This window comes from Peromyscus californicus, unplaced genomic scaffold (genome assembly GCF_007827085.1).
Source record: "Peromyscus californicus insignis strain IS unplaced genomic scaffold, ASM782708v3 Scaffold_6__1_contigs__length_162567912, whole genome shotgun sequence".
Taxonomy (NCBI): Eukaryota; Metazoa; Chordata; class Mammalia; order Rodentia; family Cricetidae; genus Peromyscus; species Peromyscus californicus.
This window is the reverse complement of record NW_026294584.1, coordinates 101,568,856-101,588,560: the sequence shown is the minus strand read 5'-3', so window position 1 is coordinate 101,588,560 and position 19,705 is coordinate 101,568,856. Positions and strand designations below refer to the sequence as shown.

The window sequence follows — 19,705 nt, the reverse complement described above, 5'->3', positions numbered from 1 at the left end:
GCATTATACACTCTGCCATGCTAATGAAGTAGCCCGCAGATCTGGCTTGTTTAAACTGGGGAAGCCGAGAAACCATGGAAGGGGACATGATCTGACACGAGCTCTGACTCACCCAGGTTCAGAATCCAGAGGTCAGAAACGCGTTCTGCCATTGGCCTGTTACTGGACCTCAGGGAACTTCCGGAACCTCAGTGTCCTCATTTGTGAAAGGGAAGAAAAGCCCAAGCCTTCTGCAGCATGCCACGGCCTGCCACAGCCTGCCACGGCCCGCCACGGCCTGCCACAGCCTGCCACGGCCTGCCACGGCCTGCCACAGAACAGCATATGGGAAGGCCTAGAAAGTGAACAAAGCTGTGGGGAGTCGAAACCCCAAGGTGGCCCACACAAGTGAGTTCCATATTTTCACTTCCTCTTTTCTCTTAACCTGAGGACAAGTTTCATGGTGTGGTAGTGCCTGAGTTGTCTGGGAATCCTGGGGAGAGGGTCCCCTCCTACTCTGGCTTTGCCTCAGAAGAGGGCTGCCTCTTGGCATTCTATCTGACCCAAATGCCAACAGACACCCCCTTTTTGGCTAGATTCTTGGGGTGATTTTGGAGAGGCTGCAGAAGGAGGCTCCCAATTGTGTGCCCAAAGCTGGAGGTCTCAGATCACTTCTGTGCTGCACAGGGGTAGATCCAAAACAGCCTGAGTAAGTGTTCATTAACTGAGAGGACACTGAAATCGTCCACACTAGAGATACAGGAGTGGCCTGAACCCGGATTACAGCGAACTGAAGCAAAGAAAACAACCAAAAAACCCCAAGGTTTAAGCAACATAAAAGTAAAGCTACACTCTAAAAATTTACTTAACTAATAAATGCATCTAATGTGTGCTCAGCTCTCGTGGGGAGCGGTGATAGTGACACCAATCCCAAGAGTCTAGAACCGTGACAGACCTGACAGCAGTTACAGTGACCACCCTGTGACGTCACCCAGACACTGGGGATGAAGATGAAACAGTACTTGACAGAGTCATGAAAGTTTCTAGGGGAACCAAATGGAAATTTTAGAACGGAGAAAGTATCTGTAATTACGAATCAAGCAGGAAAGCTCAATGGTTGAAGGAGGATGATCGAGGGAGGGACCACTGACCCAGGAGATGGAACAGCGGAAATCGTCCACTGAGACCAGAGAGAAGGACTGGGACAGATCTGAGCCAACTTCAGCGCCATGTGGAGTGACATGGAGATGTCTTCACCTGCACCGTGGGATTCCCGGAAAGAGGAGAAAGTGGATGTTACAGACAACTTGTACAGCCGTGGTTGTAAACTTGCCAATTCTAGTGAAAGACAAGAATTTACAGACTCACACACATCGTAACGAACTGCTGAGAACTGAAGATGAGAAACCTTAGCAGTGGTTAGAAGAGTAGGAACTTAAATGACACACCATGAGGAACCAGAGAAGAACATGTCATCGTTCTCGTTCTGGCTCCTCTACTGTACCTCAGCACACTGTACTTTATTTTTATGTCTTCAATCTCACCATAGTTTTCCCTGTATGCATTTTGGATCCCGAGAACATATCAGAATACATTGCAAATATTTCTTCAATATTATGTTTTTCAATGAACACATTTTTTTTTATCTTGTTAAAATGAGAATCTTTTCTGACTGATGCCCTGTTATTTTGTGTGGGAGTGTGTGTGTTCAAGTGTAGGCATGGGTGTGCATGTACACAGTGTGTGTGGGAGTGTGTGTTTGCCCTCAGGTGCCTTCCTGAGCACAGATCTCACAGGTTTATAACTTTGCTGAGCTGGCTTGCTAGCTGGGTGCTGAACTTCCAGGTAATCTGCCTGTTCCCTCATCCCACCCCACCATGGCTGGGATAAGAGGCACATTCAGCCAGTCTGCCTTGTTAACGTGCATTTGGAGCTCCACTCAGGTCCTCACATCTGCAAATCGAGCATTTTACATCTCTCCAGCCTGGTGCCCTTTTATTTTAACAAGTTTCTTTTAAAACTCTATAAACTTCCTCAGATACACATAGGATATAACAATGCATCCTTTACTGTTTCAGAGGGATATTGTAAAGAAGAAAAAGATGGAGATTCCCGTATCCAACAAATCACTGTAAGACAAGTCGGAAATGGGTCAAAAAACCCGATTTGCAGCCAGCCTCTCTAGGGCTTCTGAGAGTGATCACTTGTCTCCTCTGTACATGGTAAGACTGGGTGAGTATTGGACCCATGCTTAGCCAGGCAATGCAGTCACCACAGGAGACTCACAGCCTTCAGCATTAAGGGTTGACTGGAGCAGAGTAGGGGTGCTAAAGAAACAAAGTTAAGGCACAATTAGAATCCAAGTAGACTGAGAGGAACACTGTCAGCTTGGCGCTCTGATGGTGTTTATCCGCCTCTCACCTGCCCTGGCCAGCTGCCCAGCAGCTGTGGTAATAGCTTACAGCATCTATAGGAGCTGCGTGCACTTGACCTCTTGGTCACACTGACACATCCAAAGGGTAGGTGGCGTGAAGCGACACCAGGATGCCATAGTTCCCACAGAATGTGAAGGACAGGTGAGATCTGGTTCTCATTTGGGACTGATGATGCAGGCACCCCCTACAAGGATGCTTAACACCCACAGGCTTGGATTAGCTCGAGAGTTTCTTCTTATCCATGTAGGAGCCGAGCCAGTGACCAAAGAAACCACGTCTGACTCTATGAGGCACGTCACTGTCTTAGCCCTGTGCCTCGGATGCACCTGGCCTAGTGTTGAGGACAAGGGTGTGGCAGGATCAGCTAGACTTTTTGTTCATGGCCCCTTCTCTGAGCAGAAGCCAGACCCACTGAAGGATGGCATATAAAGACCAAGCAAGGTCACAACTCACACAAGGCCAGGTCCTTCCTCAGAGCTTCTCAAAGTGCCTGGTCAACCCTGAAGGAGGCTTCTTGGACTTCAGGGTTCTCTCTTTAGAGAGAAGATACAAGGAGAAGGGGAACAATGGAGCCTGGGCCTAGTCTGGGTTCTGTTTGGTGTCCATGGGAAGGAGGCGTGGTCTTCCTTCTTCTATGAAGGAATGACACCCACTTTTAAAATGGGGTTTCTGGGCATCTCAGCAGCATGCATGCTGAGAGAGGAAGACTTGAAAGTGGAGTTATAGAAGGGAAACACAAGTATGGAGAGTCATGGGCACTGGCTTAGACTTGCTGGTCTGAACTAGAAAGCTTGTTAATTCTAATTTCTATAAAAGGGTGTTACCAGCTGAAGTCTTCCAGCCCTTCCTACACTTGCTATGGTCTGGCTTGAGGAACTGGACACATGGTCCTCAGTGTGGTGCCACTGAGAGTCAGCAGCTAGGAGGTAGGGCCTGGGGGAAGTAGCTGTGTCACTGGAGGATGGCCCTTGAGATTACAGTAGCTGTTGCAGGGCCCAGACTCTTTACCAACTGAACTGTATGAAGAGTGGGCCTAGCCCTTGACTCTCTGGGTCCCATCTCACCACGTGGTCTCTGCTGCTGTGATGCCATGTGTCACATCTGATGTCTAGACGCTGGCATATACTCCTGACTCTCCAGAAATGTGAGCTAAATAAACCTCTTCTCTTTATAAAGAACCAAGTCTGTGGTATTTTGTTAGAGCAACACAAAGATGGCTCAACCCTTGTGTCCCCCCCCTCCATTTCTTTTCCCAATAAACCTGTATTAAGTCATCAGGAATCACATGTCCCTACAGTGCTTCCCTCGCGTGGACCATGCCACAATTTTCAGAAAAAGTACTCAGTGATATGAAGGCAAGAAGTTATCCTTTGCCCTTCCCATGCCTCATGATAACTATGAATAAATGGCATGTGTCCGTCACCAATGGTCTTCATGTGTGGAGTGGAATATGGTTAAATCCCAGAGAATATTTGTAAAAACTGACATTTTCCCATGCTTGATTAAAATTTATTTGGTGCCACAACTTTCCTTTACTATTCCCATCCCTGGTAATCACACAGGGATACATTCCAGGCTCTTACCTCCCCGGTGGAGGGTTTACTGCATTTCTGAAACTCTAGTGTACAAAATAAATCCAATTCAAATGGGGAAAAACACAATCCCCTTAGAACCTCATTTGCCAACATTCTGTTCCAACTCAGCAGATGGAGTTAACGTTCAAAGGCAAGGTTCATCTCAACATGGTCTAGTCATTTAAAACATTTCCCCAGTGTCAGGAAATGTCATCAGAAGTCACTGCAGAGTGAGCCCGCAGAACGTCCAGATGCAAAGGTCAAGGCTTGAATTAAGAGAGCATCTGTTAGAGTGATGGCCTGCTGAGACACCAGGCGGCACAAGACTCAGGGTTATTCGGGAAGACAGACTTTGAAACGACAGAAGTGAGGTCTCCTTACCTGTCCTCGGTTAGCTTCATTAAGGTCGTCCCTCGAGTGGAGAAGACGATGAAGGACATCCTTAGCTGCGGGCTGGAAAGGAGAGAAACTGTCAGGTCAGACAGAGCACCTGGGGCATGCTGGTCCCTTCCTGGCTTCCTTCCTGTTTTTATCTTTGTGTCATTGCTCCCAGAGCTGAGGAACCACCTAAATGGGAGTCCCAGAGGATGCGGCAAGAGTTTAGCCAATGGCCAACTTGAAGCTCTGAACTGAAGGTGTCTGCTGTGTCTCCCTTCTGACAGGACACTGTCACAGAGTGGATACGTTACAGTAAGAAAGATGAACTCCATCCCAATCCAGGACTTCCCAAAAGGGGGCTTGTCTACAGCATGTCTTGAAATGGGGGAATCCTGTGACCTAAGTCTGACAGGATCTCAGAAAGAAGGGAGTATCTCAAAAAGATCACTGTTCACTTAGTTCCTTCTTGAGGGAGGAGGGTCTGCTGGGCCACAGAGAGTCTCTTCTGCTCAGTGGCTATATGACTTATTCAGCACTCAAAAGCTTTCAGTGTAAAATTCACTCTCTGGGTAACAGGCAGTCTTACCTGAGGAATGGCAAGAAGCACTGGCAATCTGCACAGGGCTTGGCAACTAGCTGCTGCCCTGCAGGGCCCTCATGGGAAGGCCAACTGGTCAACCAGTGGGGCACCAACTTGTGTCTTCACAAACTGAGCTGGCTCTGATCCTTGCATACACAGACCTCTTTTCATTGCTCAGCTTTGGGCCTGAGCATCACCTCTGTCTCCTAGCATCACCCCTGACTCTGCTGCATTCTCCATGCTGCTCCCCAAACTATTTATCATGAAATATAAATGAGGTCTTGTCATTTATCTGCTACAAAAGCTTTGGCTACTCCTAGGATGAACCTTCCATTATTTCTATGTGACTGACATATCTTTGATTGGGGTTTTGGCTGTGACTGTTTTAGCAGAGTGGAGAAGCAGTGGAGATTGGACAGGGATGAGCGAGTCAGCAAGAAAGCCAAAGTTAGAGGAAGAACAAAGACACCCAAGAGACCAGAGTCAATGGCATGGGATGGACAAAGTGGGAGAGTGGCCTTAAAGGGGGACAGCTGGCCCTCGTGGATGGCAGAAGGACATGCATGCAACTCTTGGGAGCAGGATTGTGTGCTGAGGGAACATCTGCCTGCTTCCCTCAAGGCTCTCAGTGACCAGGAAATGGGGCTATTTTCTGAGAGTGATGGATATGAAGGTCTGGAGTTCAAGGAAAGAGTGAAGAGTAAGAACTGTGGGAGTCAGAATAAAGGGAGATGAAAGGATTTCAACTCAGAAGGATCCTCTTCAGTCAGCAGTGACATATTTATGCCAGTATCAACCACCATTGTTGCATGGGTTCCCTCTATCCCACAGTATTCTATTTAAGGAATAAATAAAATCACCCGTTCAGCTTTTTGAGAAACTCCCACTGATTTCCACACTAGCTGCATCAGTTTACACTCCCCCAACAGTATATGAGGATTCTCCCTTCCACACATCCTCACCAGCATTTGTTTTCTTGGTAATGGCCACTCCAACTAGAATGACATGGAGTTTCAAAGTAGTTTTGATTTGTATTTCCCTGACGTCATTTTTTTTTTGAGAACTCTTTTTCTTGTTGATTAAAATTTGAGTTATTCCTAGGCTTTGGATGCTACTCCTCCTTCAGACCTGTAGCTGGCAAAGGCTTTATCTGATTCTACTGATTGCTTCTTAACTTGATTGACAGTTTCCTTTGCTGTTCAAAAGCTTTTAAATTTCACAAGGCCCCATTGGTTAATTATTTGTCTTATCTCCCGAGTAACTAGAGTCTTGTGCAGAAAGTCCTTGCCTATGCCTGTATCTTGCAGTGGTTTCAGAGTTTCAAGTCTTCAGTTGAGGTCCTTGATCCATTTGGAGTTTATTTTTATTCAGGGTGAGAGATATGGATCTAGTTTCATTTTTCAACATGTAGCTATCCAGTTTCCCAGCACCATTGGTTGTCAATACTATTTTTTTCCTCCACTTATTCAAGAGTGCACCTGGCACTGCCAACAGCCCTTGGGCTATTGCAGAAACAAAACTCAGTGACAACTTGGCCCCTGCACGTGAGGAGTCTGCTATGGTCTGGATATGAAGCATCTCCCTGAAAAGCTTATGTTTTGAAGCTGATGCAAGGAATGTTCTGAGGTGGGGCTTCAGAGAAGTGATTAGATTGGATCATGAGACTCTGCCTTCATTGATGGCTCAAGAGAGTAATGGATTCAACATTTGGACAGTCTGTTAAGAGATAGGTAAACTGTAGAAGGTGGAACCTAGGTAGAGGAAGAGGGTAACTGGGGGTGTTCCCTTGAAGTTCTACCAGCTCTCCAGTCCTTGCCTGATGCTTCCTGTCCACGATGAGGCAAGCAGTGTTGCTACACCACACACTTGGGCCAAGAAGTTCTACCTCACCATGTTGCACAAATCCTAATTGGTCTTACAATAAAAACCTGGAGCCAGATATTGGGGTAAACGCTGAAAGATCAGAGAGACAAAGGAACAAGCCACTAGAGAAACTTCTCACCACTACCGAATCCTCAAGCTGAATGGAAGGCCAGATCCTAGCTCCATGAATCCTCTGACTGAAAGCCTCTGAGTCCTCAGTTGAAAAGGGCTCTTGTTCCTGTCTCCTCATGCCTTATATGCCTTTCTCCACCCAGCCATTTCACTTCCTTCCTAGTGCTGTGACTAAAGGCATGTGTGTTTCCCAAATACTGGCAGCAAAGGCATGAGATCTCAAGTGCTAGGATTAAAGGTGTGTAACTCTCCAGTAATGGGATTAAAGGTGTGTGCCACCACTGCCTGGCTCTGTTTTCTCTCCTAGACTGAATCAATCTCATGTAGTCCAGGGTGGCTTTGAACTCACAGAGATCCAGATGGATCTCTGCCTCCCAGGTGCTAGGATTAAAGGTGTGTGCCACCACTGTCTGTCCTCTATGTTTAATCTAATGACTGGCTCCATCCTCTGATCCTCAGGCAAGCTTTATGTGATACACAATATATCACCACGTCACCACAGTCTGGGGACAGTGGAGGTAGCATGGCACGAGACCGCTGCAACTGTGAGCCCGAGTAAACTTCCCTCCTTCTAGGTTGTTCTCCAAGGGGTTTGTCACAAGTAGACAAGAAGTGTGACACAAAGTCCACAGGAAGGAATCCAGAGGAACGAGGCCATAGGAAAGCACCTTGAGGTCTAAGGGTAAGCCAAGGAGATGGCCCTGGTTGTTTTCTTTCTTCATCTGTGAAGCAGGAGACTGGCATAAGTGTTTGCTCAGTGGCCCCACCCATGTCTTTGAGTCTAATATAGTGAAGAGTATTGAACTGCTGATGGGCCTGGCAGACAGTGCTGGAGGCCCACTTCTACGCAGATGCTGGGTGATCGAGCACACACACACACACACACACACACACACACACACACACACACACACATTCTCTTTGTATGTTCCTTTTCTGGACCTCAGGTTCAGCCAAGGTTAAGCCAATTGCTAGGGTTGCACGGGGAGCTTGGATTCAAAACTCATCCAGCCCAGCTGGATCCTTTTCCACTGGGCTCCTGTGCTCAGAGGGAGAGATGAGGACAGCAAGGAGAGACAGAGCAGAAGCTGTCAAGGACTTGGACGTAGATGTGCTTTATGTCACTTGAAAGGGTCACTGGGTGAGAGTGCAGGAGAGGATGCCTGGCTCCATAACAGAAAAGACTTTAAACTGAAATGATCCAAGAGGCAGAAGTTTCTCACCAAAGCTTTTCAACATGAGGCTCCCAAACAGCTCTCAGGCTAGACTGGGAAGTCTCTCCTATCACTCTGAAGTTCAATGATTTGTCTAAATGTTTTTTAACATCACACACACACACACACACACACACACACACACACACACACACACACACATACACGGTCTCTCTCCCTGTCTGTACTTCTTCTCCATGCTGTCCTCTCAGCACCTACTTTCCTAAGTCACCTGGGTTTAGGTGATTCCTGCTGCAGATTCAAGGCCACCTGCTGCCCTTCCTTTCCTGTTAGGGAGGTAAGAGCATGTTGCTCGGTAACTAGGTATGGGAGGGGACTGTGCCATCGCCCTGGCCTCAGAGGATCCTGTGCTATCAAAATGGACTGAAGAGTTTTGTGCTCACTCACATTGGTCTCCATGGAGACCATCTACCACCAGGGGTATTGCATCATCGCTCACGATGCTCACATCAGCTGCACCAAAGACCTTGACAACGTGATGCAGTTACATCCATGAAAGCTGTGTGAGCCCACAGAGGGTGATGTCCCCTCCTTTACTAGTGGATGTCCTTAAGTAGCACCTCCACAGTTCATAGTGACTATGTTCAAACCTGTCTGGGAAGATGAGGTCAAGCCCACAGAGAGGATGGAGGGGTCATGTGACCAGTCGTGACTTGCTTGGGGCTGTGGTGTGTTCATATTAAAATCAGAAGGGGTGTAAGCAAACTGACATGAGCTGGTCACCTAGCACTTGGTGACACCTTACCCACAAGTCCACTCAGTGTACATTCCCACAGTGTCTGGGAGCTACTGGAGCAGGAAGTGGGCTGGACTCGCCATCAGCTACGAGAGATGTGACTGGAGCGACACTCACCTGATGAATCTGTGAGCCAGCTGCTCCACGAAGTAGTAGATTTCATTCCAATGGTGCAGCACGCTTCCTGACCTACGGGACAGAGCGACATGCCATTAGCACTTTGTGCCATGTTCTCCATCTACTATTCTATGCAGATCCAGCCCATTAACTGGGTTCACCCATTACCTGAAATTGGTGTAAATTTGGAAATTATCTATAAGGCTGTTTTAAAATATTTGAAGAATTCCTCCAACTCCATCTCCCCTTGCCACCCTGCCCTCCACTCCAAACTCTTACAAGGAAGTAAGCAGACAAACAAAAAACCCAGGGCTCAGATCACAAGCTGGCTCTGGATCTCGATGACACTGTTATTTATGCGCTCCTGTAAGAGACTCTATTCCAATTCTGTCAAATAAAATCAGCAAACTGACTGTGGTGGATTAAATGAAATTGGTCCCTGTGAGGCACTATTAGGAGCTGTGGCTTGTTGGAGGAATTGTGTCACTGGAGGTGGGCTTTGAGGTTTCAGATGCTCAAGCCAGGCTAAATGTCACACTCTCTTTCTGCTGCCTTTGGATCCAGATGTAGAACTCTCAGCTCCTTCTCCAGCACCATGTCTGCCCATGTACTGCCATGCTTCCTGCTGTGACAATAATGACTAAATCTCTGAAACTGTAACCCAGCCCCATTAGATGTCTTCTTCTATAAGAGTTGCCATGGTCACCGTGTCTCTTCACAACAATAGAAACCCTGACTACGACATTGGCTAGACAAATGATACACCAAGTCTTAGATTTATGAAACAGATATCTGCAGAATTTTTAAGTAAATTATTAGAGAAATGAATTCAGCAGGTTTCCTAAATAATAATCAATCAATTGGTGGAATTTATTTTAAGAAAGCACTGGGAGTTAGACATGCAGGAAAATCTACTGTGGTTATTCAGAATAACGAGCAAGAGAAGAAAATGGCTCAACCTCTCACTATCAAAAGGGATGAGCTTCTAGAAGAGAGGGAAATCAGTTCTCTGAAAATACGCAATTGTGGGATTTTAGACTCGGAAAGTTTTTTTTTTTTAATCTACCGAATCTGATACTGTTTTATGATCTTCACCATATGTTCCCATCACCTTGATTCGGCCTGTTTTCCCCACAGTGCTCATGCGCAGGCTCTCACAGTGGGACTATCTTGGCCCTTGTCTACTCAAATCTGTTACGCCTTTCCCTTTCACAAGCAGATCTGCCCAGCAGAGCCCCAGCCTGCCTGCCCCTCTGATAAACGAGGCTGTAGTTTGCTTCTGTTCTGACACTTTGTATTGCAAACGTTTTTCCACTGGTGTCTGATTACATTTATTTATTTATTCCTGTGTGTTATGTGGGTACATATGTGTGCAGACATGTTTATACATATTTGTGTGCGTGTGTGTGTGTGTGTATGTGTGTGTGTGTGTATGTGTGTGTGTGTATACACATGCATGCAGGGCAATCTGAGACCAAGAGAGGGCATCAGATCCCCTGGAGCTGAGCTGGACTTACAGGAGGTGGTGACTTCATTGAAGTGGGTGCTGGGAGCTGACCCCAGGTCCTCTAGAAGAATGCTGAGCACCTTTAACCCCTGAGCTGAGCCATCTCTCCAGCCCCCTCGTTACAGAAGATTCTTTTTAAAAAAGAATTATTTGTTTTTATTTTATGTGTATAAGTGTTTGCCTGCATGTATGTAAGTTCACCACATGTATGCTAGAAGCCAGAAGAGGGCAGCAGATCCCCTGGAGCTGGAGTTGTGAGCCATCATGTGGGTGATGGGAACTGAGCCCTGGTCCTCTACAAGAGCAGCCCGTTCTCTTGACTAAGGATTCTCATTTCAGTTGGTGTGTTCTATCTCCTTAAAGAGAAGTTTTTCTGCTTCATTTCATTGCACTCAGAAATGCTCAGTTTGTCCCACTTAAATGAAAGTGATACAGTACACCACAGATCTGTACTTAAAGACCACATACCGGTAAAAAAGTGTCCCAAAGGACATAGGTGTATACTGTACACAAGACACAAAAGCAGCAAAAAGGGGTACCACTATTCTTAGGGTCTGGGCTGTCCCCACAGTCAGGAGTTAAAAGCTGTGCTCAGCTAGGCACTGTGGGAGGAATGGATCCTGTCTAACAGGCTTAGTCACTGAGGACAGGGCTTTAAAAGGGACCTTGGAATGCTGGTCTCGTCCTCGAACTGTGTGTGTACCAACCCTATGCTATGAAGTGGAGTGTTTTCTTTCCCTTTCTTTTTCTTGGTTTTGGTGGTTATTATTCTAGGCCTTTTATTTTTTTAATTTAGTTCCTTAATTATTTGAAAATTTCATACACCTACATATTTTTGTTCATTTTTCACACCAACTGCCCTCTTCTATCCCCCCTCCACTGAGTCAGTCTTCTAGACAAAACACTTTCTCCACCACTTCTCAAGCCCCCTGACAGGAATGACCACTAAACCATGGACCCCAGGGCGTCTTTCCAGTGCGTCACCTTAAAACAAACCTCTGTGAGGAACTCGACCACAGTGAGAGTGGAGATTCAGGCCCCAGAGAGAGGAGCCCTTCAGTGCACTGTGTAACAACGGGGTTTCACACCTGATAACCCTAGCTGAACCCAGACTCCCATTCAGGAGGCTGGCCTGCCCGGTGCCACAGCCTCCCTACCTCGCCACCCACCCAAGTGCTCACAGCTTAGCATTCTGTCCTTCCACCTCCCTTCTTCTGGAAAATACCCAAGAGGACCCAGGAGTGGGAGGGAGGTGGGATGGGGGTGGGGTGACCACCACACGGACTCCTGCCTCTCCAGTAGTGGAAAATGCAGATTCTTTGACTTAAGGCTGCCTGCTGTACATCTGTCCTTGGCCGTTTGACTGATTTTCCAGTTTGAAACTGCCACAGAGGCTGACCACTTCCAACATAACTGACCCCTGGTAGCGCAGACGTGGCCACTCTAACTCTGAGCTCAGAAGCAGATGCCTGATCCCAACAAGGAGAAGCCAAGTGTTTGCCAGGAAAATGGCAGCATGTATTCAAGTTCAGCTTTTCTCCACCCATCTGGGTGTTGTTAATCTTATATGATATCTCAGGTCACGTTTGTCTGTTTAAGAGTTAGTACCTGAACTCAGCTGTGCTGGAGTAACCTAGCCATTGCTACCCATGCTGCAAGGCAGAAACAAAACCTTCCACCTAAATCCAAATGCAAACAGTACCAAAAGATGTTTTTCCACCAGACTTGGTGGGTTTGAGTGGTATCAGGACTGGCAAAGGGTCTCTTCTGGGTATTTGGTGTCTTTTTATTCTACAAGTACAAATTTCATCAAAATTTGGAATGAAAATAACCACCCAGGAGTTCTGCCTGGAGTCAGAACTACAGAACGAACTCTCTCTGTTTGAAGATTCCCTTGGTACACTTGGGATCCAATCAGAGCTAAGATCAGTGCCCTCCCTCTTCCAGTATCTACTGTACTGGGGTGGGTTTCTCAGGGAGGGAACGCCACTGATGTCCACTCTTAAGTCCCTAACAGTGATCACTGCTGAGGGCAGTTCCAAGGCTCCTTACTTATTTTTGTTTCTAGTTTGTCTCCAGCATTTGAAATCTGATCAGAAGTCAAGAAATATTTGACATCACTCTGTGAGGGATTCTGTATGGAACAACGTGGTATTGCCCTCAGGTGACAGTCAGTCACTTCCAAGGCTTAATATGCAGGGGGCGGGGGGCAAAAGCAGAGTCCCAAATTTTATCCACTTGTGTTCTGAACAACTGCATTCTTTTCTGTTTCTGAGAGTGTCTAAGCCCCCAGTGGTTAAATGCCTTAGAAAACACATTTGCTATACAAGCAACCAGAGTATAATGAAAAAAGCAGGCAAGCAAGCATGTGGCTGGATCCACCACCAGCGACCTCTGACTCTGGGAGGGCAGAGCAGCTAAGATAGAGATTACAAGATGGTCAGGCCCCGTCTGGCTTGAGTCATTGATGCCAGTGACCCTCTTGGGTCCCCAGACAGTCCTGGGCGGGTATGGATATGTTCAGGAGCTTCAGGGACATTGGGTGGACCCAAAATTAGTGCCAAAGCCCACTTGCCACTGTGTGCTCTCTCCCAACATCTCTCCACCCTCTTCTCTCTCCTCTTTGCAAACCCTAGGATGCTGGAGCCCGTTGCGGCCCAGGCCTTCTCAGTTGTTTTTTGAGGCCACAGCCAAGTCTCCTCCTGGACCTTGCTGACTCTCGCCTCTACTCCAACTTCTGCAGACACCAGTTCAGATCCAAACCACGCCACTGAGCACCTGCCTTTGTCCTTTGTCTTGGGACGCCCATCCTGCTCCATCTGGTGCTGCTACCAGCCATGATGCTCAGCTTCTCCCTACTGCCACGTGACTTCCCCTCAATCCAGCTGGCTTTGAAAACAGTGACGCTAACCCTGCTGAATGCAGTTAGGGAGTTGGGAAATCAGCTATTGGGACACTGCCTACCTTTTTTTTTTTTCCCCTCAAAGAAATGAAACAAAATAAGAAATCAGAATGTGCTGTTGAAGGCAACCAAAAGCAGTATTGTAGGGAACTCCTGGTCAACGGCAAGTACCGTACAGGCGCTGCGTCAGGATATCAGGATTTTTCTGTGGATCATGATTCAGAAGACATCTTAACCAGAGAGGTACTTCCCTCTCCTCCACTTTGCCTTTCCAACACACACACACATGCACATTCACAGGCACACACACACATATACACACCACACATGAACACTCACATCACACATGTACTCACACATGCATGCACACATAAGCACACTCACATACATAACACACATGCATGCAATCACACACCACACACTCACAACAGACACCACACACAGACACACCACACACTCACACAAACCACACACATATACCACACACTTACACAGACCACATACACACATGCCACACACTCACATACACCACACGAATACATGCACACACAACACACAGCACACAAATACATGCACTCACAACACATACACTAAAGTGATGGGTGATATCATTCTGTATGCTGTGAAAATATGTTGCTCTGATTGGTTGATAAATAAAGCTGTTTGGCCAATGGTGAGGCAGAATAAGGTTAGGCGAACATTCTAAAGAAGAGAGAGGAAGGAAGAAGACAGAGCAGGGGAGATGCTGCTAGCTGCTGCCAGAAGAAGCAAGATGTAAAGATACCGGTAAGCCACAAACCATGTGGCAAAGTACAGAGTTAATTTAAGATATAAGAACTATGGCCATGGTCATAGTTTAAAATAATATTAGCCTGTGTGTGTTTATTTGGGTCTGAGAAACAAACAGTTATTTGCGGGACCAGGGGGTGAGGGAGATTTGTCCTGACACAGGCCAGGTGAGACACAGGAAAACTTCTGACTACAAATGGCGCCCAACGTGGCACAGGAGTTTCCACCTAAAACCTGAGAGAGCTTGAGAAGAGATTATAAATGTAGCTAAGAGCACCTTCCTAGTTCATGTCGCTCATGGTGGGCCTTGGTACAATGATGTGTTCCCTGGCTGTGGCGGGTTCATGGCATGCAGAGCTACAGGATGGTGGATACCCGCTGAGTTACACAGAGGTTTCTGCAAGCTGTGCAACATGGTACATGATGGGCATAGCTTTTGCTACATAAAAAAAGAGGTTTCTGGGCTATATGCTGCTGGATGGAAGCACTGCTTCCCAGAGTCCACAGTGAGCACGGTTCCCAGACCTGGCTGTAAACGTAGTTTCTCCATGTTGGGAAGCTGAGGTGGGCAGAGCCAGCAGCCAAAGCTGCTGCTTCAGTCCTAGTCATTCTACAGTTTGAAGCAATAGATTCACAGTAAGTCAGATTCAGACTAAATAAACCTCTAAGTGGTTTATGATGTGTGTAAAAATGTATGTAGGCTTGGAAGAGAGAGGAAAAGAAACAAACAGTTATATAAAGAAATAGTTTTTAAAAAATAAAGTCTTTAAAAAGACAATAAAGGGAGGCAGAGCCAGGCAGATCTCTGTGAGTTCTAGGCCAGCCTATTCTACAGAGCAAGATCCTGGACAAACACCAAAACTACACAGAGAAACCCTGTCTTGGAAACAAACAAACAAACAAATAAGCCACATAAAGATGGATATTACACAGAGAATCTAGATTATGTTGTCTTTGGGATTTTTAACTGCAGAGAGACATTTGATTTTAAAAGCTGCTGAGTTAAATCAATATGTAATATTTTAAAGATATCTTGATTTCAAAATCTATGTCTAAGGATATGTTGTTTTGGAAAAGAGGTTTTGTTTTTGTTTCCACAGAAGATGAGAACCTATGGATTGATTCCAGGAGAATATAGTTTGACCAGCCAAGACCCCCTGAAAGGTCTCCAATGACACCATGGATCAGATCATCCAACATCCCAAATCAACTTCAAGGCAACTGGCTCAAAAAATACAGCCTCACAGACTACTCCGGTCAGGACTTGACTGTAATCCTAAAATTTTCTTTGTGTTCCCATAATATTAACAGTGCCCCCATTCAGCAGGAAGTAGCCTAGAAAACTATGCCCACATTTCCCCCAAAAATGCATTATGGATGTTTGTCTTTGTTTAGGTTGTTTGTTACAAATTGTTATTATTCATAGTGAATATCTTTCTAAAAGAAGAAAAGGGGTATGATATGGAAATATAGGATATAGATAGGATAAAAGGGTGGATTGTTGAACTTACATTTAAAAAACAACTTGCTTAAAATGTTTTACATTGGTATAGGTTTTAGTTTATTGATACAAATTTAAAGTTAATTTTGTTATGCTGTATGTATATTTCTACTCTTGTTTAAGGTACTATGTTTTTGTAACTCATTTAAATTGTAATGAATAATTTAAAAATACAGATTAATAATTAGTCTTCTATGACAGTCAAACTTACAGTCATGTTAAGTTTTCTAGTTATACATAGATATAATTCAGTTAGGTAGGTAATCTTCAAACACTTCAAAGACCTACAAAATATGACACTTAAAATGTTTTAAAAACTTAGACTTTCCTGGACATTGAGACACATCTGCTCCTGGCAGCACCGATTTACTTCAGAGAGGAAGATGGGCATCAAAGACACTCCATATGGAGTTTATCTTCTTCATGACAAAAGTTAGCCATTTGGGCAAGAAACTGTTCTTGTCTGGACTGTTTGATAAAATGTTGTATAAACTGGACATACAGGACCCATAGGAAGGTTACCACTGAACTTTATAAGGCAAAATGGTCTTTCAGGTTCCTGCTTCACAGAAAAAACTGCCAGACATTCTACAGGACACAGAGAAAAGTGACTGAGAGACTTTAGGCCTATGAGCTAAATATGGATGCTCCAATGTTGCAGAGAAACTGTTTAGGCAGACAGTTGTCTCTGTCATTCTAGATTTTTTGGAAGTTGCTTATAATGTTCTTCCTGTTTACTTAGATAATATTCTATCCTTCTGGGGTCTTTGATGTAGTTGAAGACTAGATAGTTATAATTATGGCTTTCCTTGGTTATGATAAGAGATAAGGTAGATATGAAACCTTAGACTCACAAATATAGGATGGATGTGATATCTTCTTTAATTTTGACAAATACAAATAGACTAGATATTATAACTATAATTTTTGCTTGATAACTGTTTTGTTGTATGTAATTTTGCTATATTAAAGTTAAAACCTTCCTTTTAAATAGAAAGAAAATGGGAAATGATGGGTGATATCATTCTGTATGCTGTGAAAAATGAGTTGCTCTGATTGGTTGATAAATAAAGCTGTTCGGCCAATGGTGAGGCAGAATAAGGTTAGGCAGGGCATTCTAACTGGAGAGATAGGAGGGGAGAGACTGCCAGCCACCGCCAAAAGAAGCAAGATGTAAAGGTACCAGTAAGCCATGAGCCATGTGGCAAAGTATAGATTTATAAAAATGGGTTAATTTAAGATATAAAAACTAGATAACAAGAAGCCTGCCATGGCCATAGTTTAAAAATAATATAAGCCTCTGTGTATTTACTTGGGTCTGAGCAGCTGTGGGGCTGGTGGATGAGAGAGATTTATTCTGGCTGCCAGGTGGAACACAGGAAAACTTCCAGCTACACTAAAGTGCATGTACACACACTCACACATGTATGCACACACACTCTGACACACATGAGCATACACCACATCACATGCACCCACACATGAATGTACACACACATGCACACAACCAAAAAAAGCTTACACACAGTTTTTTATATGAACTACTGGTAGTTTGAGCACAAATTCAACACAAAAGTCACATTCTTAGACAGAAAATCTTAAATTGTGTTAAAAGGTGCTTCATTGGCTCAACTTCATGGCCTTGGATCCATTTCTCATGCTATCCAGGTTCAGAGATGATTCCATGAGAGCAGCAATGCATTCCCTAGAAGGCTAAAAAGGGATGGACCCATGTCACCCAAAAGATTTCTGCTATGGACTGTTGTCACTTGGAGGGAAGTGACATACACTGAGGGTCCACAGACAGGATTTTAAAATACAGCATCATCAAAGCAACTTGTTCATTGTCAGAAATGCAGGCATGGAAGATAAGCAAAATGTAGACCGTCACGAGGCTCACCTCCCCCCACAGCCAGACACGGGCACTGCCCACCATACATCTCCCCCAACAGTCAGACACGGGAACTGCCCACTATACATCTCCCCCAACAGTCAGACACGGGCACTACCCACCACACATCTTACCCCCACAGTCAGACATAGGCAATGCCTGCCATACATTTCCCTCACAGTCAGACATAGGTAATGCCTGCCATACATTTCCCTCACAGTCAGACATAGGCAATGCCTGCCATACATTTCCCTCACAGTCAGACATAGGCACCGCCCACTATACATCTTACCCCCACAGTCAAACATGGGCACTGCCCACCATAATCTCCCCCCACAGTCAGATATGGGCACTGCCCACCATAATCTCCCCCCACAGTCAGACATGGGCACTGCCCACCATACATCTCCCCCCACAGTCAGACACGGGCACTGCCCACCATACATCTCCCTCACAGTCAGACATGGGCACTGCCCACCATAATCTCCCCCGACAGTCAGACACGGGCACTGCCCACCATACATCTCCCCCCACAGTCAGACACGGGCACTGCCCACCATAATCTCCCCCCACAGTCAAACACGGGCACTGCCCACCATACACCTCCCTCACAGTCAGACATGGGCACTGCCCACCATACATCTCCCTCACAGTCAGACATGGGCACTGCCCACCATAATCTCCCCCCACAGTCAGACACGGGCACTGCCCACCATACACCTCCCTCACAGTCAGACATGGGCACTGCCCACCATACATCTTACCCCCACAGTCAGACACGGGCACTGCCCACCATACACCTCCCTCACAGTCAGACATGGGCACTGCCCACCATACACCTCCCTCACAGTCAGACATGGGCACTGCCCACCATACACCTCCCTCACAGTCAGACATGGGCACTGCCCACCATACACCTCCCTCACAGACACGGGCACTGCCCACCATACATCTTACCCCCACAGTCAGACATGGGCACTGCCCACCATACACCTCCCTCACAGTCAGACATGGGCACTGCCAACCATACATCTCCCTCACAGTCAGACATGGGCACTGCCCACCATAATCTCCCCCCACAGTCAGACACGGGCACTGCCCACCATACACCTCCCTCACAGTCAGACATGGGCACTGCCCACCATACATCTTACCCCCACAGTCAGACACGGGCACTGCCCACCATACACCTCCCTCACAGTCAGACATGGGCACTGCCCACCATACACCTCCCTCACAGTCAGACATGGGCACTGCCCACCATACACCTCCCTCACAGTCAGACACGGGCACTGCCCACCATACACCTCCCTCACAGTCAGACATGGGCACTGCCCACCATACACCTCCCTCACAGACACGGGCACTGCCCACCATACATCTTACCCCCACAGTCAGACATGGGCACTGCCCACCATACACCTCCCTCACAGTCAGACATGGGCACTGCCCACCATACACCTCCCTCACAGTCAGACATGGGCACTGCCCACCGCCCAGCAAACTGCTTCCAGGCATGAATGCTAAGGCCAAGGACCCTGCTCTCTTTGCTTATGACCACATTTTCATTTCCTTAAATAACATTGTCCACACCATCTGTCATGTCTGCTTCTTCTCCATGCTCCAGAAGCATCAGACAGTAGTAGGATGTCGTCGCTTTGCACACCAGCTGGTTTCTATTCCTTTTCATTTTTATAGAACCAGTAAGTCGAGCACTTTTGTACAGTGTCTTTTACACATAGTAGAGAAGAAGTTGTGAATTTCCGCAGTGCATTTCTTTCTGGCAATTGCACAGAAAGTGGTCTTCTCTGCATCACTTGCTTAAGAAATGGGCACCCGAGAGAGGCAGTTAGATGGAGCCTCCCCCTTGCTCCTTGAGAACCTCAGAATAAAGGAGAGCAGATGCTAAGAAGGAGGAGTCCTATCGGGTCTAAAGGGGGCAAGTGCCCCACCCCTTACCGGGCACCCACCTCACAGAACTGTGTCAGGCAGACAGTGGGACATGGGAGTACCAAAGATTTCATTACAGTTTTATGTATTTAGTAATAAACCACAGAACTCAGAAATACTTATTGTTCCTTTGGTT

The 19,705-nt window shown here is 46.2% G+C and overlaps 1 protein-coding gene across 1 annotated transcript in view; it reads right to left on the bottom strand.

The window, feature by feature from the left end:
• Antxr1 (ANTXR cell adhesion molecule 1) overlaps positions 1-19,705 on the bottom strand; it is a 196,673-nt gene that overhangs the window by 161,489 nt on the left and 15,479 nt on the right. The window contains exons 2-3 of the mRNA XM_052720148.1: positions 9,030-9,101; positions 4,370-4,441 (exon numbers count right to left, since the gene is read on the bottom strand). Of these exons, the coding sequence (XP_052576108.1) occupies positions 4,370-4,441; positions 9,030-9,101 (144 nt within the window). The remainder of the gene's footprint in view (positions 1-4,369; positions 4,442-9,029; positions 9,102-19,705) is intronic.